The sequence below is a fragment of the Netta rufina genome, assembly GCF_964035555.1.
Source record: "Netta rufina genome assembly, chromosome: 3".
NCBI classification, from domain to species: domain Eukaryota; kingdom Metazoa; phylum Chordata; class Aves; order Anseriformes; family Anatidae; genus Netta; species Netta rufina.
Genome location: NC_140125.1, coordinates 76,807,404 through 76,831,391, shown reverse-complemented (window position 1 = coordinate 76,831,391; position 23,988 = coordinate 76,807,404). Strand labels below are relative to the sequence as shown.

General features: G+C 36.5%; 2 protein-coding genes across 2 annotated transcripts in view; one reads left to right on the top strand and one right to left on the bottom strand.

Annotated features, from left to right (window-relative positions):
• DCBLD1 (discoidin, CUB and LCCL domain containing 1) overlaps positions 1-23,988 on the bottom strand; it is a gene marked incomplete at its 3' end in the record, with an annotated part of 164,639 nt that overhangs the window by 95,636 nt on the left and 45,015 nt on the right. The gene's annotated exons all lie outside the window — the stretch shown is intronic.
• Positions 1-23,988, top strand: part of ROS1 (ROS proto-oncogene 1, receptor tyrosine kinase) — a gene marked incomplete at both ends in the record, with an annotated part of 77,534 nt that overhangs the window by 29,375 nt on the left and 24,171 nt on the right. The window contains 16 exons of the mRNA XM_084283919.1: positions 558-772; positions 1,108-1,271; positions 1,852-2,014; positions 2,847-3,109; positions 3,946-4,009; positions 4,649-4,851; positions 5,589-5,800; positions 6,682-6,968; positions 7,976-8,152; positions 10,600-10,817; positions 11,193-11,334; positions 15,721-15,953; positions 18,490-18,666; positions 19,716-19,893; positions 20,345-20,462; positions 23,322-23,509. Coding sequence (XP_084140045.1) covers positions 558-772; positions 1,108-1,271; positions 1,852-2,014; positions 2,847-3,109; positions 3,946-4,009; positions 4,649-4,851; positions 5,589-5,800; positions 6,682-6,968; positions 7,976-8,152; positions 10,600-10,817; positions 11,193-11,334; positions 15,721-15,953; positions 18,490-18,666; positions 19,716-19,893; positions 20,345-20,462; positions 23,322-23,509 — 3,002 coding nt within the window. The remainder of the gene's footprint in view (positions 1-557; positions 773-1,107; positions 1,272-1,851; positions 2,015-2,846; positions 3,110-3,945; positions 4,010-4,648; positions 4,852-5,588; positions 5,801-6,681; positions 6,969-7,975; positions 8,153-10,599; positions 10,818-11,192; positions 11,335-15,720; positions 15,954-18,489; positions 18,667-19,715; positions 19,894-20,344; positions 20,463-23,321; positions 23,510-23,988) is intronic.

Here is a 23,988-nt window from a genome sequence, read left to right as displayed (position 1 = left end):
AATGTATTTCATCTCTTTCTGAGAAGATAAATTGGGATCAAAAAGGGCCTGTAAGTTCTGACATTAAAGTAACTAGACAAATTAAATTATCATTGATACCAATGGAGAAAAGTGTTAATAGAGTTTAATAAATAATGGAAGGTTATTGAGGAAACTAGCAGGGTCAAATTCATCTGAGAATCTGCTCTAATGAAGTAAAAAGAATCTTAAGCTGTAAAGTAGTCTCCATTGTTTCAGTGGAGTAGTTGAGAGAAGTTAGGCTGATTTTCTGAAATACTCAATTTTCTACATCCATATGTCATAATACTAAGCCATTTAACATTTATCTTCTAATGAAATCAAAGGAATGAAGGATTTGTTTCAAGGGTGCTACTTTTATTTTGAAAAATGTTGTGCTCTAGAGAACTTGAAAACTTTTAAATTTTTTTTCCTGCCTCCTACATGAGTATTAAGAATTTGAATGACGAGAAACTTATTAATGGGTCATGTGTTGCATAAATCCTGTTCTCTTTACACTATGTGTTTTCAGCTTGCTGTTTTCATATATGTTTTCACAGTTGTGGTAATGTCATAGTCACAGAATTTGCAGCATGGAGTATTTCAGAAACATCTCAGAGTACACTGGAGTACTACAGTGGTCGTCTGTTCTGGATTAATAATCTTCAATTCATTACAACACAAGAAGTCAATCAGAGCATTAGCATTCCCTTTTCAGAGCCAGCAAAGTTTGCAGCCTTCACCCTTGTTCACACATCACTTAAACCTTTGCCAGGTACATTATTTTCCTTATTTAAGCCCCTCAGTAAGGATATTCACTGTCAGCCTGTAACTCTCCACTCTTAAAATTTAGCCATTTGACATAAGAACAACAACAGCAACTTATTAATGAGTATATCAAGCTATAGCTACATAATGTGCAATTACAAAAGCTAATGGGTATGGCTAATAAGAATACAAAATGTTGTTTTTCATAGGCCCTTATTTCTATTCAATAGCATTTTACTTGATTACCCATAGCTCCTTCATGTTTTAAATCAGGTTTGAAATCTCCACCTATTCCTCTTGTTCTTTAAATTGTTATTATTTTTTTCTTCCCATTATGGACAGGAAATTTTTCCTTTACACCAAAAGTGATTCCAAATGCAGTACCAGTATCTTCCTTTAGGATTAAAGGAAATTCTTCAAATTTTAACATCGTTTGGAGTGCCTCTGCAAATGTGGAATGGGGAACTGTCTTTTACTGCGTGGGATCAAAAGCTCTACAAGTGAGGGTACTCATACAATCCCTCCATATTATCTACATGTATTGCTGCCTCTAGTCACTCACATATCTATTTTAAAACAGAAACATAGTTTGTTTCTTCTCCAGAAGTTAGAAATTGGTCAAACAATCAAACCAAAATGTAAATATAAAGCAAGCTGTCCCATTTCCCCACCACTGAGGCCAGCACTGGAGAAATATGGGCTTAGCAGCAGCTCTGGACCAGCTTATGGAGTGTGAAATGCAAGGCGAGGAGCTCTCAGGGCCCAAAGATGTGTGAGAAAGCCGTTCACAGTAACGCAAAGACAAAAGTGTCCTCTGAGCTGCTAGTGGGACAGCCTTTGTCCAAATGTGAAATCTAGCCTTCACCCACACTTAAGTTTAGCACATTTGGTGAGCTGTATGTTAAATTCAAAGGGCAGATTGCTAGCAGATTGCTATGCACTACAGTGCTACAGGAGTTGGTGAAACAATGATCACTCAGAGGAAGAGTAGCTCTGTCTTGATTTTGTTGACCAGATTGATGAGAAGGATTTAGAAAACTGAAGGTCTGTTTTGTTTCATTTTGTTTCATTTAATTTCATTCACAGTCTTTGGAGAATGAACAGTGCCTCCAACCCCATAACCTGACAGTTCCATCCTACCAAGTTGATTGGCTGGAACCATTTGAACTCTTTGATTTTAGTGTGACTCCATACACATACTGGGGCAAGGCACCAACAACATCTGTATTCCTTCGAGCTCCAGAAGGAGGTACCGGAATTTCAAATCCCATTCCTAATCTGTAGTGCGTGCTGGGCCCAGGTCTATGTTAGCATGTGGAACCCTGTCTAGAGAGGAATGAGGAGCTTTCAGGGCTCAGTGACCATAGACAGAGTTGCAAGGACTTGTTCTTGCTTATCTTTGGCAGTTATCTGTTGCACACATAAATGCATGCAGTTGCAGTAACAGAATTTGAAACAGCAAGAGCATGACAATATATGCACCAGGCACCTATGACAATGAGTAATAAAGAGAAATTGAGATTCATTATAGTGACCATCAAAGGCTGCATGTAATATATTAACCACTTTGTAAATTTTTAAGAAATGTTATGCACTTTTTACTTGTGTTTGGTTTTGATCTCAAGCAGGTCAAAGTTAAGTCAGCTAAAGTCAGCTAAGATATAGTGCTGAATGACTGGTGCATTGAGAAAGCTTATGAGCTGCAGTAGATTTTGAAGTGGGCAGGAGAGTGGATAGAGTATATTCTATATTGTGAGAATTCTTGCAGTTCCACTGTTACCTATAGTATTTGGCTAAATAGAAATGTCCCAATCTGAGACACAGAGTGCTGCTGATATAGCTCTTTTTTTTTTTTTTCCTAAGCAAATTAAAAGCAGATACATATATATTGATGAAAAACAGAAAGCAATTACCATGAAATTTTAAATACTCCTCTAATTTACACCTCACCACTTGCTATTTATTTTTCTCTTTCAGCATTAAAGTTGTCAAGGCTCAAAACTAAATTACAGGGTACAGACTATGTTTCAATAGAAATATCTAATTCTGTGTTTATTTATTTATTTATTTTTTGAATGCAGTTCCTTCAGCCCCTACAAACCCTAGAATATATGTGTTACATAATAACCTGCATGAAGGTGAAGAGAAAATCCGTGTGGAGTTCAGGTGGAACAAGCCTGAAAGGGACAATGGAGTACTAACACACTTCAGGGTTTACTATCAACTGTTGTGTCAGAATGACACTGCTGACACTCTCATGGAGTGGAATGTGAGCAATGTCAAACACAATGTGTTGCTCTTTTCTCTCAGAGATGTGCTTCCCCACCTCACAGTAAGGTTTCAGGTAAGAAAAATTACTGAGCTCATCTCAGATGTTGTTCACGCAGCTTCATGTGTTTGTCTAGGGCTTGGGGCAAGAGGTTGTGGTTTCTGCTTTTGGAACTGCTGATTTACTGACTCACCCTTGGATACCTGGCTTAACCTTTCTATATGTTGTATTGCTCATTACATAAAGTGAAAAACAATACTGCAATATTATACAGGTTTGCTGAGGCTCAAAAGAAACTTTTCTAAAGGTCTCCCAAAGCCAATGCTAAAAGATACAAGTTCAACACAGATTCTGCTGAGCTGGTGGAGGGTCACAGACCAGTAAAACAGAGCCACTAGATCAAGAAATGTTTCACTTCTGGGGAAATACAAGAACTCACTTGATATCTGTAATAGGAGACTTACATATAAAACTTGTCAGGAGGTCACGTTTCCATCATGATAAAAGACCTGGAACACCCAGAATGTGTGAAAGGCAAGCTGGAAACATGAAAGTACGTAACAGGCCAGGTAGATAGGGGAGAACACTATGTGGGTTGCAACATCAACCAACAGTAGGAAACTGCTCCAGCCTGGGCAAAGAAAGAAGATTGTCTGGCTTTCTTCGAGTACCAATTGATAAATGCAGCCTGAATTGCCACTCTATGAGCCACAACATAAAATTTTATTCATAGTCATGGTCCAGCCTTCAATGTAGCATTTGAACTGACCACCAGAGCAGAGCACATACATATATGTTCCTAGCTGAGCAGTCAGGGGATCTGGTTGTCTTGTCATTAATTGCGACTCTGTCGGCTCTGTAATGGAATATTTTATGCTGTTTAACATATGTAACAACCTCCTGTCTCACAGGTGCAAGCTTTCACCTCTGTGGGTCCAGGACCTTTGTCTGATATAGTACAGAGGAATTCATCAGGTACGGATGACACTACGGGTGCCTCTTCACGGTTTGTGTTTAATAGTTGGCAAACTCGACAGTACAGAAACTTAGTAATCTGATAAATTGTCTGACAACTGGGTGATGTTTGTTCTACCCTATGGTAGACAGCACAGAGGAGATGGCTACAGCAGATAGTTTGACAGGAAATTATTAACACATTTCTTTAGCTTAAATTTGGGGAATTTCAAGCCTTTTCTCAGAAGTAGGTGAGATTAACTTTTCTAGGCAGCACCAGCATAGCACAGAGCAGCAGTCTTTCATCTGTAGTCTGCATTCTACTACAACAGTATAGGTCATTTGTAACTGGGCTAGGGATCACAGGTTATTTCTAATTGGGCTGTGACAGGTAATTAAGAGAACAAATCTATTTTTACTAGGCTTAAAGTTGCTGGGTAAGCATCCAGAATAGCACTGAAAAATTGTTAGAAGTTTGCATGTGATGACAAGAAGGCAACATCAATCTGTGCATATCATTATTGTATTTATTTGCTGTGACATATGACCAAATATAATTTGTGTGGGGCCATCATTTATTTTTGTACTTGCTTTCATTATGAATGACTACTATTGTCTAGAATGTTTGGTGTAAATTCTGCTGTGCCCTTTTCCTTCCAGATCTTTTCCCTGTCCCAACTCTTATAACTGTTTCTGCCAACAAGTTGTTTCTTACTGACATAGACAATAATCATACCATATGGGAACTTTTGGCAAAGACCAATATAAAGGACATCTGTTATACTGCTAATGATGACACAATGTACTATATCCTAGAAGACTCTCTTTTTCTTCTGAACGTACAGACTACTTCAGTGTTTCAGGTATTCATTTGTCCATTATCTTGCTTGAAGGAAATACATGTATGTGGCCGTTTTTGCTGTTATTTTGGCTCTAATCATGATTTTAAAGAAGTCAGAACTGCATGCTGAAAACAGAAGAAAGCAGCATGATGAACAAAGCGCATTTAATGGCAAAATGAAGTGGGGGAAAACAGAACTGGAGAGATACAATTTTCTTAATGACTGTTTGTTCATATGAAATGCTTATATGAAGGAGATGAGTGGCCCTTTCTAACACTGCAATACAAATATGTATAATATAATGAAATTTGGACTTCCATTTTTTTTTTTTTTGGTCATCTATAGTGATTGAAACAAGCCTGAGTATGCCATTGGTATAGTTTTCCTGTTAAACATGTATGATTTTACTGACATCTGCTTTGTTCATGAGACATTTCAACAAATATTTAATTTAAAATTCATACTATTAAATACAAGAAAAGTAATTTTTGTATGAAATGTATTTTAATTTAACTTGTTTTCTTTCTGATTTCAAGAAAACTGAATCAACATGGAAGGAATTATTAATATTAGTGAAACAACAGATTTTGTTTGTATAAAAATATTGGAACCTTCACTCCATGGCATCTCTCTATATTTTGACTTCTATTTTCCAAGTAGTAATGACTTGGGAAACAAATCTGATTTCACAGTGTCCTAGCATCAGGTAGGATAATTCTGCTCTTAAGCAGTTTTAATAATTCTTTTTAACCCTTAAGTTTTTCAAAGATGCATTTCTTCACAATGTCACCGCCATCACAGTAGACTGGATTGCAAGACATCTCTTTGTTGCCCTGAAAACATCATGGAATGAAACTCAAATATTTTTTATTGATCTGGAACTCAAGAAAAAGTCTTTACAAGCCTTGAACGTACAACTGGGTAACCATAATTCAACTGTATCGTCTCTGTTGTCGTATCCTCTCTTAAGGTAAGACATAAATTGCTAATAACTTCTTTAAAATATATTTGGAACATGATTTTCATGAAACATCAGCTCTTAAGGACCCAGAAGGACTTCTTATATGATAGATGTAGAGTTTAGGGATATGGTTTAGTGGAGGACTGTTAGTGTTAGGTCAGAGGTTAGACTCGATGATCTTGAGGTCTCTTCCAACCTAGAAATTCTGTGATTCCGTGATATATATTTTTCATATATATATATGAAAAAAATGAAATATATATTTCATATATATATATATATTTCATATATATATTATATATATTATATATATAAATATATAAATATATATATATAAATATATATATTTATATATATATAAATATATATAAATATATAATATATATAATATAAATATATATGTATATTTATATACATATATAAATATATATATATAAAAATATATAAATATATAATATAAATATATATATATATTTTTTTTCATTGTGTAACTCTCAGATACTTCTGTGTGTAGTTCTGCTTATATACTTCTACTTGACCTTGGATATATATTTAATTAAAAAAAAAAAATGTCTGTGTGAGTAAAAATTTCAAATGTTACTTAAATCCTGGTAGGCTGTTCTGTTCAGGTGATGCAAATGGAAGTCAGCACCATGTAGTCATTAAGATAACATAACTGGAAACGTTTATTCTGGAATAGTCTGTTATTGCAATCTTCCATTCAAAAATTTCCTTTAAACACCTAGAATCTCTCTGGAAGTATGCTGCTTTAGTTGCACTGTTTGAAATATTTGGGAGGTTTGTAACTATATTTACTTACAAGAGTGCATTTAGTTCAGACTGTTCAGCTTGAAGTTTTTCTACTGTAAGCAATGCATTTTATTTGATAGCCGCTTGTACTGGATGGAAGAGCTTGATTATGGCAGCCGCATGTTTTATTATGATATTCTGAATAACACTGTGCAACACATTTTGGGATACATATCAGTGGAAGAACAAATGAGGAACTACTGCAGCTGTAACGTGACAGAAGCAGAACTAGGAAGATCTATGAGTATGGATGTGTCTGACTCCAAGAACCCCCAGCTGCTCTTTATCAGAGGAAGAGATGAAATATGGGCCTCAGATGTGGATGGTTGCCATTGCTGGAGACTTACCAGAATACCAAGTATTCAAGGTCTGAGTGCTCTTTTAAATTTCTAGGTAGTTTGTGATTAGTTCTGTTTCTTACAACAACAATGTTAATTTCAGCAAAATAACATTGATGAAGTACTTTCCATATAAAATTTATTAATCTGTAGGCTAGATCAACAAAAAATGTTGTGTCCTATATTTCCAGTTGTGTACCCTGTTGATAGCAACCAGGAGAATTAAGCCTGCATTCTATTAAGATGTCAGTAGAATGGAGATGCTACAGCCTCACACACTACTTGTAAATAAATTTCACTTATAGTATTAAGACATTGTTTTGTTGGGGTTTAATATTAGATACACCTATTACAGTTTATCTCAATGAAAAATTACCATAACATCTTAGGTCATATCTGAAAGTGGCACTGAACACTTCAATATTAGATGTGGGGAGGGTACTTCACGTATGTAGAGTCTTGTATGACAGCTTATCTATGTTTCACTTCTTGTAATGATAATGCTTAATCTTGGTTGCTCAGTTTTCAGCTCAGTTCTGCAATAGTGCTGGTAAAGCTGTCCCTCTACCAAAGGAGCTGCCTTGTTGTTCCTGGGAGAGGGCAAAACAGTGTTTTAATCTTGGAAAAATTATGAAAGTTTCTTTGGACAACTCTTGCTCTTTTTTTTTTTTTTTTTTAAGTTATTATTATTATTTTTATTTTATTATTTTTTATGTTGTTATTATTTGCTTTATTTGCTATTAAAAAAAAAAAAAAAAAACAACAACAAACAAACAGAATTGTAGTTGTCATGACTAAAGATAATAAAAAGCCCCCAAATCTACACTTGTAAAGAGAAATACCAAAGTGTCTCAGCTTCATGAGACCTATTGGAATATATCAGAAACCTCTTTTCCAGGAAATGTCTTTGACATTACAGTGTGGCTGAGATACTGACCCATATTGACTCAATGTGAATAAAAGCATCCATCTGCTCTTGTAAAATTGGCTGCTCAGTGCTAATGCTGAAGCTTAACTCTACAATGTTTTCTTACAGATAAGAAAATTGGCAGCTTGACTGTAGATAAACAGTTTTTATATTGGAGCATTGAAACGAAGAAATATACTGAAATTTATCTGGCAAATAAAGAAACCACAAGACACTCTCTTCAAATGAAAACAAATCATGAGCTGAAAATCTTAGCCTACAGCACAGCAATGCAATCATACCCAGGTAGTGGGGATTTGAGTTGTTCTGTAAATGTAATAAATCTATTTCAGAGCTTGTATTTTAGTTGCAGATCATGCTATATGTACTTAGGAAAATATGCTTTATGGATTCAGATACCTTCTGGAGGGAAAAAATTCACTATGTACATTTTTAAAAGGATGGAAATAAGGACTGGCCATGTGTTGCATGGAAGTTCACAATGGTGTAAATATTGCCTGTGTTTCAATGGCTCAGGGTGATTATACCAAACCATACCTATTTTCAAAGTTATGTTGAACCTAGAGACTTAAAAAAAGGTGGTGAACATTAAAACACAGAAACAGAGCAAACATTGTGTCCTTAAGATGATTTGTAGCTACAAGGTGTTGTTGCAACGAGTTTGTTAATGATCCCTGTTATGACACAGATTTCTGCTATTTTTCATAAGTATGCAACGCTGAAAACAAATGTATGTGCTTCCAAAGGCAAACAGATAAGACCTCCACTTATTAAAGTGATTTATAAAGAAGTGCCTGAGAGGCAATTACAGCTTACTTGCTAGTAGTCTCAGGCTCCACTTACAACTCCTAATGTTTTAAACAATACTGGAGTGATAATGAAAGAAAGAAAAATTAGTTTCAACACAAATCCAGGATTCATTGTAGATATAAGGACTATACTTGTAAGTGCTGAGGTTTATAACAGCTACTAGCAATTTGAATGTGTTAAAATAATTCTTTAACCTCATTTTTTTACATAAAAGTCAGGTATATATACAAGAGAATATTTTAATGGGATGGACTTCTTTGGAATGAAAGAATTTTATGCAGTTTTTGGTAGCTAGCAGAGCTTCCTGAGTATAGCTGCTCTGACCAACACCCAGCCTATTCTTACCAGCACTTTGAGCAAGTTTATTCACATGAGGTCTGTGTGGGCTTGGCATTGGTACAGGAGCTTGGTTTGGCCCTAGTACAAAATGTACCAATCCCTCTCCTGAGGGAATGGGCTCCCTGCAAGAGCCCTAGACTTACCTGGTGCAGAAAGAACAACTTAAATCCGAAGGGATTGTTTCTATCTAAAGATCCCCACAGAGCTCTTCTTATTGGAGACTGGACTTCTGCAAGTATATTTAGAGGAACACACAGATATGGGATTTAATGAAAAAAAAAAAAAAAAAAAGCATTGCACAGAATTATTTAAGATAAAAGGAAATGAAAATATTAAAATAAGATTTTTTTTTTTTTTTGTAATGAAAGCAAATGGGGTGTATGTGAGACAGTGATGTTTGCAAAGACCAGCTGTGTTGACTGATATGCTATTTTTTAATTTTTTTTTTATTTTAGTGATGTGTGCAAGTAGTACTGTTACTTTCCTTTCACTCTAACCTATTTAATTGCCATCCAAAGAAGTGATGTCAGTTGATCATTTAACACATCAGAAGTACTCAGTGAAAATTATCGTCCTGTCACAGATTCTGTGAGAGAATGATTTCTCTGCTGGGTTAGGAGGAAAGGGACTGAATATGCAGTGAAGGATTTTTTGTGAGGATAAACACATTTCTATGGAATTGCCTGACAGAAACTTTAGTTCTGAAAATGACTCAGATCTTTATTCCACCTGAGATTTTTCCCATGAGAGTTTTACTACTCTAAGAATATATAAATTGAAAAAGACTCAACATTACACTTATTTCCATCAAACAGGCTTTCTGATTCATCTTCCCTTACGTGCATGAGCCAGCTTTTGGCAGGAGTGACAGGGTTGCTCATTTAGGGAGGAAAGATCTTAACAATGTGGTCAGTTGTTCTGGCCGAAGGGCAAACATTTGTCCTTGCACCATCTTTGCCTTCTTGGCAGCAAGTAATGTATTTTAAATATTATTATTATTATTTTTAAAGTATATCAAATGGTAAGGTGTATCTTTTGTTACTTTTTGTATACTGTCATTGAATATTTTTCTATTGTTTTCTCCTTAGAGACCACTTTTTTCCTTCCAAAACTTGTCACTCCATTCCCTGTTGTTACAATGAACTTTACAAGTGAGAAGCTGATTGGAAGAAAAGAGAGATTTAATTGTGAGGGAAAGTTACTTTGTACTCTGCCTATCTGCCTTTTCTGTGACAAGCAAGTTCAAACTCATCAGTGTGTACTACCCTCAATAGCATAGCAATTAAGGTGTGGATTTCCAGGTGTGGATTTTCTTTAGATATCTAAAGAATAGCCTAAATACTGTAAGAGCTCAGATCTTATCAAAGATAAACAAGCCTTTACTTTGGTGACTGTTATCTTTATGTCTACGAACGTAATTAAATATAGTATATCCAAGTGGTAATTTATTCTGTTTCTATTTGTGAAAGCAAAGAGAATACTTTGTGCTTATGCCTTCTCATATGAATCATAGTAGAATCCCATGAGAATTTGGATTGGTCCAATAGTAATTGTTTATTTATATTTTTTGATGTCTTTCTTAGATAAGAGTTGCTTGATTCCATTGCTAGACACTGAGAAACCTTCTATCCTTGATACAACGAACACCAGTTTTACAGTAAGCTTGCCATCTGTCACACCACAGCAGCTATGCCCTGGCATATCCCAGCCTACACCAACATATCTGGTATTTCTCAGAGAAATGACTAACAACACCAGGAACTCATCCTATCGTTTGTCTACTCTACAGCAAAAAACATTGGTATGGTTGTTTTGGAACAAAAATACATCTGCTATCATATATGAACTGGGCATGATACCACTTCTAATACTTCTAATCATTTTATAAACCATTCTGTAACTTTCTAGCAGAGAGTTTTTCCAGTTCTACATATCCCATAGTAATTCTAATTTCTGATTTGTGTTTGCTAAGTGGTAAATTCCTTAGCTTTTCTTTGTACAAGTACTCCTCTACCTTTTAACACGTCCTTGCTAAAATCCTGTTGGGACTAGATGATCTTTAATGTCCCTCCCAACCCAAACCATTCTATTGTTCTTTGATTCATTGACAGATAATTGGTGTGACAAGTGAGTCTTTTCTGACAATACATATTTGTTATCTGATTTCTAATCACAGGAATTTCAGGGACCTATAGATGTCATAGACAACCTACAGCCATTTTCAAGTTATGTCATACAAGCTGCAGTGAAAAACTACTATTCAGATCATGAAGAGCTGGCCATGGGAAAGGAGACAATTGGCACAACTCTATATGGAGGTTTGTTTCACATTTTATTCTAGTTTTAAATAGAATTCTCATCTCATTTAAAGAAAGTGTTTGGTTTGCAGATCAGAAAGTAGATAAATTCTCTGCTCAAAATATAACCTATCTAGATCTTCAGAAGGATTTGGAGACCAAACTTGATGAATCTGTAAAAGTCATAATAAATGTGTATGCTCTTTAATGTTTTCACTTATTGGCTTCCTGTGGAAAGATAAACTATGGATAAAATGACTAAGCAGTTGCAGTTTCTGCCTTAGATCATATTTTCAATAAGTTTTGTTTGAGTGTATGTGCAATTATATATATTTAAATGTGTGTTAGATATGCAGCATTACGACTTTTTCCCTTGGATTGACATTGTACTCATAATTACTGGTTTTTAGGACAATGCAAAATTGTTTCATTGTAAATCAGTCTATAGAGACAACACTTCATTTTTACGTCTCTTTGTCTGAGTGCCAATAGCATCTCTTCTGGAGGTTGTAAAAATTTTGTTGTGCCCTCCTCAGTCCCTTTCATATTAGAAGAAGAAAGTTAGAATAGTCCTTTTGACTTGAGCGTTCACTGTGCCATTTAGTGTTGAGAGATGACTTATTAGGGATTAGCTAAAATAGATAAATAAATACATTTGTCAATTTCTCTAATTATGGCAGTAGACTGCTAAGAAACTTGAGTGGGAGAGGACAGTTGAGGGAAGTATGGGTGAAGGCTAGAGCCTAAGATATGATGACTAGGCAGCTAAAAGCAGTTTTACTGAAGCACAGCTATCTCTGTGCTGCGTGATGAGGTGTGACCCACTGATGCAGTGGGAGAGGACAGGGCCATAAGCTTGTAGCAGTGTCTAAGGAAACAGGTAACTCCACCCTAGAAAAAGATGACAGGAGCACAGCTCCCTTTCTGGAAAAGCATGAAGCATTTACAAAATGACAGGCCAAGGCTGCATTTGGGAAAACCTGCTCAGTGCTCTCCATAAGAGACAAGACAGTGAAAGTGAAAGGTGTATTTTGTTTTAAGGGTCTTCCGCTAAGTGCAAAGTTGCTTTTGAAAGAAGAATGAGAAATTAAAGTAAAGAGAAAAGAAAGAGTGGTCAAGAATGGTTAATGTACATATATATATAGCTTGTTATTCAGTCTGTTTTTTTTTATTATTTCAGAGCTGGACCTGTGCTTCTGTAGTGTGTCTAGTTTATGAAGTCAGTATTCACCTCACATAATATATTTGTGTATTAGCTGATGATGAGCTCAAGAAAAGTGTTTTGGTTAACATCTCCTCTACTTTCTGCTTTGAGTGTAGGATTTTGCAAGTCTCCCTTTCTACTGATATACTCCAAAGGACTGTTTGTCACTTCAGTGCTCTTTTAGATAACTGTCATGTTAAATACACTTATTTAGGACACATTCTCCAGAACAGGATATGAGGAATTTCTTTAACACTTATGCTGTTGATCTGTGGACTGTGTTACGTTATGGGGAATTTATGACTACTCAGCCAATGTTAATTATTCAGCTGCAGGTAGCATGCTACTATTTTGTCTGATCACTAGCATGTATCTTACTGTTTCTTCTCCTCACTTTCTTACATTTATTCTCCACCCTTTACCTTCACAGTTATCCTCTCCACCCTGTTCTGGAGTTCCCAATGCAGAACAGAGGTCTGATGCTGCGTTAGTTCCCTTTCTAACTAGAAAAAAACAATAATGTTTTAGTTGGTGGATTCAGACCCTTATTTGAGTGCAAACCTACCAACTGCTTATCTTGTCATAGTTGATGAAACATGGGACATGGCATAGGGAGGAAACTTGACTCTGCTGCACTTTAATGTAGATGTGGGTCTTGCCCCCATCTGCCTTGATACCAAAATGGCCCTCAAATGCCAAAAGGGCAACTGAGATTTGTAGGAAGACAATTTAAGCTTTAATTTTATTTGATAACCTTACTAGTCTGAGCTAGTTGTCTGCTATAGTTTGAAATGCCTTAATCAGGGCAGGAAAATACTTCTGCCCACCCCCTACATCACTCTCCTGTTTGCACTGTTGAACAGCTACCGTCCCAGTTTCCCTGAAGCTCTTGTCAAGTCCCAGAAAGAAAAGTGAAACAAGAGATGGAGGCATGCTGCCACTCCTCTTTTTGGTACCAGACTTTGGAAGTTATCTTCCAACCCTGCTATTTTTTTATCACTTAATTGGATTTCTCAGTGTCTGCAGCATCACGCAAATAGAGTCACATCCTTTGTAGATCTCTGAATACTATTAGCATATCTCTAAATAGTCCATTGCAGAAGGTAAGAAAAGATGGCCAATGATCAGTGGATTTCAATTCTTTGCAGGGAAATCCACTGTAAAATTTGTATGATCCACTGATTGAATAAGATTGAATATTACTGAGGCAGGAATTCACACTTTTGCTCCTTTGTGTAGTAAACTGAGCCATCCTACAGCAATGTACACACTTTCCATGGAGGAATATAAAGGTAGAATATGAAATGGGAGACTGGGTTGCACCACTGAAATGGAATTTTTCAGGCTCAAGTCAAATGAAACATGAAACTCAGAACAGGCTTCTCTAGTTGGGGCAAAATAAAACAGTATGACCAAAGCAAAATAAAGTCCTAGAACAAAACAAAACAAACAAACAAACAAAAAAAAAAAAAAAAAAAAAACAAGCAAAAAAACATATCCCAAAACGTGAGCATTTTAATAGGTATTTTTATCAACATTCAGATCTTTTCACAGTTTGTTGAAAATTTTCCAACTGGCTGTGACTAGAATGTGTATGTGTCCCAGCACCTATGTTCTCAATTTCATGAATGTAACTGCTAGTTTAAATTGTAATCAGACGCTACTAGAGCCACTTGAAGTGTGTATGCTATTTCGCACCTCTGAAGCTGTGTGCATTCCCTCTGTCTTTCCCTCAATTCTGTAATGAAATGAAAGAAGCTTGGATTAATCTTTACTTTTAAACAAACAGTAAGACAGAGGAATGAAAAAAAAAAAAAACTTGGAAAAATAAATGCATTGCTCTTGCCACAGAGTGTCACTCTTCCTCCACATATCTTTTAGCTAGTGAAACAAGAAATTTGTCTTCCTTACCACTGCAGCTTCTGCACATTTCACTTAAATAACCTGCAGTCTTGCTGGGGATGTATAAATTATAGCATACATTCTCATCATTCTGATATGTTGGGAACCTAGATAGTGTAGCAAACTTTAGCTTTTTACCTATCCAGAAATTCAATAGAAAAAAAAAAAAAAAAGCCGAGTTGGGGCATTCCATATACCAGTTCAAAGTTTGTTATCTCAAAGATTCAATAGAAGGATCGCTTTTTTCAAAAACAGATTAGTGACTAACCAGCTGGCATGGACAACAAACCTACAACAACCCAGTTTTTTACATTCTAAACTGGACAAAACAAATAATTGAAGAATATATGGACTGATGAAAAATGAGCTTGGGGGGTCCTTTTTTTTTATCTAATAGCCCTTTTAATTCCATCATGCTTACATGGTGTATTTGCTTTTTTTTTTTTTTTTTTTTTTTTGTGTGTGTGTGTGTAAGTTACTGGCAGTCCAAAATACAGTATTTCTGTTCACCACAGATAATGGATTTAATGCATCTCCAACATTTAGAAAGCTTATTATATTAGGTGGAAATGCAATGTTTTGCTGTGTTATTATCTATCTTCTCTTGAATTACGATTAACAGTGACATCTTAGGTGAATTTAAACTCTCTGTCAAAGGCCTAGCTCATGATATGTCCTGTGTTTAATGATGTCTTTTAAAGAAAGAAGAATACATAGAATCTATGCAATAACTTATTTTTTCTAGGGGTTTTGGTATAAAGTGAAACTTTAACTTCTAACTTCTAACTTTTAGATCAGACAAAAAATAAATCAGTTTCACACCATATTGGAACTGCACAATTTTTAGAGCCCAAGCTCAGTGATTTAATGTATCTTTGAATGTATCTTTTAACTAGTATTGCAAGATATTTTCAAATTTAGGTTTTTCTTCTTTCAGACTTTTGTGTTTAAAAAAAGACTTTCCAATTGGGATAGTGTACAGGTACTTCTTTAGTGTATAACCAAGTAAACATCATCACAAACTCACATCTGACACTGATTAGTAAAGTAGGAGAGAAGAGGAGTTTTGCGATATGACTATAATGGTATAGGACATATAGGTATATGACTTTTTTTTTTTTTTTTTTTTTTTTTTTGCTTACTTACATGGTACGGTAGCCAAGGATACTACCATATACACATATTTATAATTTGTTTTTCTTCCTCAATGACATGTCTTTATTTCTCTAAAAATAAAACAAACAAAACAACTCTAGTGAGACTGATATTTAAAGGTAGATACATTTTCCTTTTTGTTTCAGTACCAGAGGCAGTTGATTCCATTAAGGCAGTGGTTTTGTCTGATACCACTATCAACATATCTTGGAGTGAACCTCTGAAGCCAAATGGACCTCTGGAATCCATCCGCTATCAAATATCTGTCAATTTTTTATCTCCTTTCCCAGCAACACCCTTACGAAAAAGTGAATTTCCAAATGGGACACTTGCTTGGTCTGTCACTGGACTCCAGTCCGGAACAAACAATTTATTCAAGGTATAATGATAAACAGTATAATCAAAACCTGTTTGTTCACTAACCTGGAATTTGTTAAATTGCCATTCTATAAATCTATATTCGTGTTTTGAAAATATGAATTCAAAACTTGGCAGAGTTCTCTCAGTCTTTTACTCTTCTGATTAAGGAAAATTAAGTATAACAGCTTATTCCTACATGGGTTTATCAGGTGAAATCCTTAAAACAGAGATCTTTTTTATTAGGTGACCATATCACAGCTTTCAAAAGTAAATAGGAGATTCTGCTGTAATCCTGCTGTAATTGCTCTGATAGTTGCTGGAATTACTCTGAACATGCTAAGAGAGGGTCAACTGATGGAAAACCTCTGTTCTCCAAGGAGGAGGCCTAGAACTGTGGCCTAATTGTAAAATGCTTGCAAAATGCAATAAACACGGCTATGCAAATAGGTCACAGTCAAATGATTTTATTTTTTTTTCTTGGGAAAGCAAAAGGTCTGAACATTTCAATACCAGGGAACTCTCTATTGTTACTATTAATAGCAGGCTCAGCCATTTCACCAGTTTTTTTTTTTTTTTTTTTTTTTTTTTTTTTAAATGTAACAAATAGTTTTTCCTTAGGGGGAAAAAAAATTCTCTTAGTCCAATAAAACAAAAAAGTATCTGACAGGTCCATGGAGATATAAGTGATGATTGAATTAATAGCTGACAGTACATAATGCTGATTCTGTTTTGCAGCAGCCACCTTTTAAAATAACAGCATATTATATAGCTTGCTTGCAAGCTTCACAACAAAACCAAGATATCAATGTTGACCCTTTAACAAATGAAGAAGATTAACTATGACTATAACTTAAAAATGTAAGCATGGGCTTCATTCTTTGGAGGACTTTTAAGAAAATTTCTGTAGACAAGAATATTGAAAGGTGGTTGCAAACCATCTGATTTTGGATTTTGTTGGCATATGATGCTATCAGTACAGTAGAAAAAATAGTTCTTTTCCACTGTCTAGGCAAGTCACAGACAGAAGAAGATCCATGTTTTTCAACTATCAATTTGAAGCAGAAAGTTTTTTAGAGGAATATTGAAAATATAATAATAGACCTGCCCCAGGATGATTAGCAGAATGGAATATTCATCTGTCAGTGACTGCAGTTCATGTGTACTCCCATATCAACATCACATGAAAACTTTGGTGGCTTGTGTGGTTATGGTGTCAGACAGTAACTCAGGCAGACAGGTTGTGTGGGCAACTGGGGCAGGGGGAGCAGCCTACCTGCCTGAGCACATGTCACTGCCGTAAGAATAAGAGAAAATAGTTTAATGTGGTGACAAAACCAAGAAAATGTAGGAAGAATTGGTTGCAGTATCTAGTAGTTTTTAATTTTTTTTTTTTTTTTTTTTTTTTGAAGAACAGGACACCTATATCTAGGTATTTAACACAATGGCATGAAACCAAGTGTTGCACAATAAATTTGGATGAAAGATCAGCTTAAAGAATACTTATAAAAGTTGATGTATTTAAAACATCAAGGATCTGTTTAAAAATTGTCTGTGAACATTCAAGATTATCTTCTATAATTTTTGGAAGCAAGGAAGTCCCATTGAATTAGCAAAAAGAAAATGCCTAGCTTCAAAAAGGAAATTATAGACCACTTTGTGTAACTTTGATAGCTGAATGCATTATTATGTATATTTTCAGTAGGACTACATTTGAACAAAATGATAAATAATTGGTACACAAGCAACTAGAGGAAAATACGGGAATAAAAATGTGCAGTGCGAGTTCATAAGAACAAAACATACTGCTTCCTCCTTTACAGATGACAATTTTATGTTAAAAGGAAAAGAATAAATGACGTACCTGGACAACAGGATTATCATCAGAGAGACATTTTAGAAGTCAGCCAAGTACATGTTGTCTGCCGAATTCACACTGCAGAATCCATCACAAATGCACGTAGTTAGAGTGGTTTTCAGAATTCACCCTTGGCCTACGAGAACATTCAGCTGACGGCTGGAGGGGATCTGTTCTGTCCTAAATTTGATTTTGTGCTTTTGTTAATAATTTAGGTGGTGTAATGAGGAATATATATATATATATATATACATACACATATAAACCTATATGAATGTATGTAAGTATGCATACCCAAACACGTCATATTTAGTTGTGGTTTACTGGAAGGCAGTGTGCTAAGGCACATTCTCACCTCATGTTTTTGTGATTGTAGAACGCTGACCAGCATGTGCACATGTAACATCTGCATGCTGGTGTAAGAGCCTATGAAATTAGGAAAGGTCTAAAAAGAGAAGAGTCTTGGTAGAAAGATGGAATGAGAAACTCAGAAGAGACTCTGAGGAGGGGGACTCCAGAAACCATGAACTTCCAGCCTGAAGATTAGTAATGCTGAAGATGTGGAACTCAAAATGTTTCATCCTATATTGCCTGAATATTGTGTTGATTGAAAACAGCTATTCTTCCAAACATTTTGAGTTGTTAAAGCTACCTTTTCCAACTGGTCTGGTACTGTGCAGTTCATTTCTTTCCTTACTAGGTTCTTGCTTTTCATCCCAATGAGAACTGGTTTTCTGAAAGTGTCCCTGTTACTGCAAAAACTTTTGAGACTCCACCTGCACCTGTCAACATATTCCCCAGAAATACCAGTTTCCAGCTAGAATGGCAAGCTCCTCTGCATGTCAATGGAACCAGCTTCTGGTTTGAGCTGCGTAAGGTAAAAATACTCCTGAGGTGTTTGTGTATATATATATATATATATATTTTTTTTTTTTTTTCCAGATCAAACTTAACCCACTTCTCTCCTGGTGAGCGAGACAGGGTGGCAGGACATCTATGAAGAACCTCAGTGGTTAATTTGGGCATGGTGACGTCAGACTTAGTGACTCAGAAGGGGCAGGATGGAGGCAGCATTTGCCAGGAACAAGGGGGGAGTGCAGCTGCAGCATTCAATGCTCCACAGTGCCAAAGGACATCCTGGATGACCCATCCAGAATTCCTCCTGGGTCTCCTGTTTCAGTATAGTCCCCTCCCTCTTTCCTCACTGCCCTCCCCCAACCCAGCTGGTAGTTACAAATCGTATGTCCACTCTGCACAAGAAAGTAAAGAAAAGGATTTTCAGCACTAAATGTCAGCTACAACCTGGCATTTTATTTTCCTGTTAGAGAGGTTAGGAGAAATGTTGAAGAGAAAAACAGGCCTGGTTGTGCAGACTGGTGAAGTGCTGCAGTGACAGCAGCATGGATGGAAGCTTCAGGTTTTACTTTCTGGACCACTGGACACAGAAAATGTCATATGCTAATCTGGATCACATAGATTCCTTAATATAGATAATCAGATCCATTAGGCCTATACCAGACATTTCCCATATGCCCTAAAACAAATGTCATAGCACAATTCAACTAAACTGTCTCCATTCAATTGCATCGTGGCAAGCTGAACTCATGGGCATGTCACCACAGTGATCCAGAAATATAAACTGCACAGAGCTAAGCAAGGGGAAGGCTCCTTTTGGCTGTGCAAAGGGGTCACTTAATCTGTTGTCCTTTATGGCTGCCAAGATTTGTAGGTCTCCTGAAAACAAAGAAAAAAACCTAGTTTTTGTGTCCTTGGTCTCTAAGAAGACGAAGTCCTGTAATTGAAACAACACATGCATAATCTCTCCCCTATTATAATAAAAGGTGGTAAAGTGGTTAATATATCCAGAGATGGACTTACTTTCAATAGAGCAAGAATGTTGACCATGATGATACTTTATTTTTCTAGTGGCAAACAAAAAGTGACTGGTTTTCTCCTGCAAGCACTACATGCAGCACCGCAGGTCTTATTTACACGTGTAATCTCACAGGAACTCTTCCTTCTACCAACTATCTTGTAAGAGTGACAGTAGTATATGTTACGGGAGTGAAAAGTACTTCCTCTTCAACAATCTTTAAAACAACAGGTAAGGACATAGTGTAAAATAACAAGATTCTAAGACTATTTTTAGGACATGAATAATCAAACACAATATTTTGAAAAGCAGGCAATTTTTTTTTTATACTAAGAGACAATAGTTTTGTGTGTTTGAAAAATAAATAACAATGTACCATCTTGGCAAAAGTAATGCCAAAAAAAAGAGTGAAAAAAAAAGAGTGAGGGAAATTGAAATATCTATATACATGTGAACTCACAGCTACTTGTGAAAGGCTGCATGGGAGTGAAAATTTTGAAATTTGGCCATCACAAAGAGAAAGCCAAAGATTCATTCTCCATAGGGATTATTAATATAGATTCTTGGTTCACCTGAACATACAAACAGCCATGGACATGTCCAAATTTTGTTCCATGTCTGTTAGCTCTTTGTCTTGGTATACATGTTTTAAATGTTTTGTTTCTTCCCTGTTTGGTCAAAGCTGGTGTTCCTAGTAAGCCAGGAACTCCCAAAAGAGCAGAATACACAAAAAACTCTGTACAGTGGGAAAAGGCTGAAGACAATGGGAGCAACCTGACCTACTACATCTTAGAAAGCAGGTAAGCCATGTGTGCAGACACTCTTCACCTAAGGAGCAGCCCAGAACAAACCTGGGTAAGCAGGGGGAGGCTTTCCTAGCAGTTGTGTCTGGCTGTTCCAGCTACATGCACAGGTGGGCTAATTTGGGTGCCAAGGATGCTATAGTCATCCACTTCCTTCCAAGGAAGCACTGGAGTGCTGTTCATTCACAGGTCAGGGAAAATCTCTGTCTACCTCTGAGAGAAAAGGGCAACCAGAAGCGATGTGAGCGAGGTCCATGGGAAGCAGCAGATATTCTGCATGCATGCTCTCCCTGTTGAGAGGCAGACAAAGCCTCCCAGCAGTACCTGGCTGTGAAAGCTGCATGTTGTGAAGACAAGGGTGATGGGAGGGTGGGCTGTAGAAAGCTACAGAGAGCAGGATGGCTACTCTGCCACTGCCAGACAACTCACATGGTCTGCAAGCCTGTGTCTTGGGAAATTAGCATAGCAGTCACAGGCTAGGCCTGCAACACATGCCTCAACTTTGGTGTGCTAGCTAAGAAATAAGTTTTGAGCTGCCCTTTGAGCCCAAACCAATATGGAGATTTTGGAAAATCCCTCAGAGTTTATTGCTTATGTTTTTAAAATTATCTTTGCTTGGACTTTTGTACAGACTAAGAGCAGAAGTATGAAATTTCTGAGGTGACTAACACTTTTTGTTTTCTCCATTTTAAGTATCCAACTTGAGACAATTGAATTTGTTCTGATTTTTCAGAAGGTTTATGGGGCTGTGTTAAAATTAGGCTTCATCACTTTTTTTTGAAACTGGAAAATTTGAAGTATGCCTGATACAACTAATCATTTTTGGAAATATGGATCTGAGATCTCAAGGGCTTTTGCTTTGGTCCTGGTGGGAAGAGTGAAATGTCAATGATGGAAACAGCCATTCCCATAGGATCTCTTCCTTGGGTAGTACAAGTAGCCATTGTTTCCATAAATTTCTAGGAAACATAGAAGAAAATATAAACTAGCAACATTTCCAGACCAACCCTGAAATACATGGTTGTATCCAGATACATATATTTGGATATATATTGTTGATTAGAAGACTCAGAAATACTTTCAAATCTGAATTTTCTAGCATTCAGTAAATATTCAAAGCTAAAATGTATGTAGAAATATATTAGCATTCAAGGGGCCCACAGAAAGCTGTTATAAAGTTGCTAAAATTGATCATAAGCTATTCCCATCAACATGGGATGACTAGATAATCTTTATAGTGCTCTGTCAGCAAATTCAGATCTTCTGGAGTATACATATAACACTCATTAGGCATCCACGGAGTGTTAATTCACACTTATTCCTGCACTAGCATTGTCAAGGTTGTATGGATGAGTTACAGTATATTAATGAGGCAGTGACTTTGAAATTTCTTATTTTTTTGACCACAACTCTGGAGAGATCTGTTTAAGGCAGTCAGTGCAAGGCTTAATTTAGGCACTATTTAAAACTGAAGAGATTCCATTTGCTGGGATATTCCTATAATGTTTTAAATGAGCAGTGATAGAGGGAAGCACGGTTTTAAACTCAGCTGGTATTTATTTTTCCTCAGTTAACTTGGTGCTTATGAAAGTTAAGGACTGACAGCGCTGTGGAGTTGAGCATACTTTACTTATATAAGTTTTCACCCAGACATATTTTCCTGGTGCTGTAAGCTTCCATACAGTTCTGTGAGTGTACATCAGCACTGACCTGCATGCTATGAGACCACAATAATTTTGATATGCCAGCAGCCACATTGTACCTGGCTTGCTTTGGATGGGAAAAGAAAGGACAGTCCCTTGGCCTGTGTTGGGGCGGTGCTTTAGCCGCTGTGTTCTCCAGGCCCAGCTTCGTATTCATCTCTGAATTGTACTGTATCAACGAGGATTTTTTTTTAGTTTAACAAAATATGCTTTTGTCATGCAGTTTGAATGTGCATACACTGGTGTTTTTGACTTTGACTTTGAACTTCATGGTACTTTTACACCAGTTAGAAAAAGGTAAAGTCATACCTATAGTATTCTAGAACATATTTGCGTAGCCCTTTGAAACAACCCCTGTTTTTCATACAGCTATGATAGGGATGTGAACATGAACATATAGTTTTCACATGTCTTTTTGGTTTAGAAATCTTTGGCCTTTTTTTTTTTTTTTTTTTTTTTCTGCATTGAAGTATGTTGGCAGAATGATTGACATGCTTACGAAGGTCATTTCACATGAAATATTACAGTCCTGTGTGACATGAAATGATATTTCAGATATGGCCTTTCAAGTTTAAATACGTGGTCTTCTTTTGGTTGGTGAATAATCACCTCTGAATTTATTGTGAGCAATCAATCTCAGTCCAATGGGGAAAGGAAGAAATATACGCAGCAGTCAGCAGATACTATGGGAAACTGACTAGCTAAAGAATTGTGTCTTCACTGCCAATGACTTGCTTCCTGTTTAGCTTGTGAAACCTGATGCACAAGAGCCACTGAGTTACTCTAGGCCCAGGAAAGCAAAAACTTCTAACAGTACACATTTTTTTTTTTTTCCTGAAAGCTAAATAAGAATGTTTTGAAATCTTGGCTCTAAGCTGTGCACTGAAACAGGTGAAAATGTGTTGTAGCTTTGTATGTCTAAAATGTTCTAATATTACATTTCCCATGACAAGCGAAAGATCTGTGATTCCTAGCATGGCTGAAATGGCATGGTGCAATTTTCTGCGCTGTAGCCAAAACTCCATGACTAGATTGAGCTTTCATGCAGGCAGAGAGATTTTGTGAAGGCTGTGGAACTGAAGAAGGGGGAAGAAGCAGTAAGCAGCCCTCGCTGCATTAACATACAGAGGTAATTTTGATGTGCCTGTTGTAGGAAGCAGACTGACAGCACCAACAAAATGAAGTCCTTGTGGGTGGTGGTTTATAATGGCTCCTGTGCCAGTATTTGCACATGGAAGGCCAAGAACCTAGAAGGAACTTTCCAGTTTAGAGCAGCAGCTGCAAATGTGCTTGGCCTTGGTGAATACAGTGACACGAGCAAGGATATTGTGTTGAGTAAAGGTATGTCCTGCACTTTCTTATTCTGTTAATCAAGTGTTTTATTCAGAGTAATTATACTTATTTCTGAAGAGAGACCTGCTATTTTATGATGAATTTGCTGCACAAGTAAAATAATGTGTCTAAGTGGCTGATCATATGGTAGCATTCATATGGTGAGCCTAGCTCACCATGGGCCTGAACTTTGTTTCTGCTCCGTTATATTGATTTGTCTTTGTGGCCCTACATTATGCATCATGGTATGATTCTTGAAGTAAATGCAAGCTTCTGTGATGGGTTAAGATGTGAAAATTACTTCTTGCCACCAGCCAGAATGTTAGACCTACACACTGGAGGCGTTTTTGAAAATCCCATTGTGAGTGGTCAAGCGATTAGTGCTTTCTTGTTACATACATGCAGTAGGTCATCACAGCAAAAATACTCCAGACCTAGGGGAGGAGAATTAGTTTGACCAAATGTAGATGTCTCCATATAGTCTATAA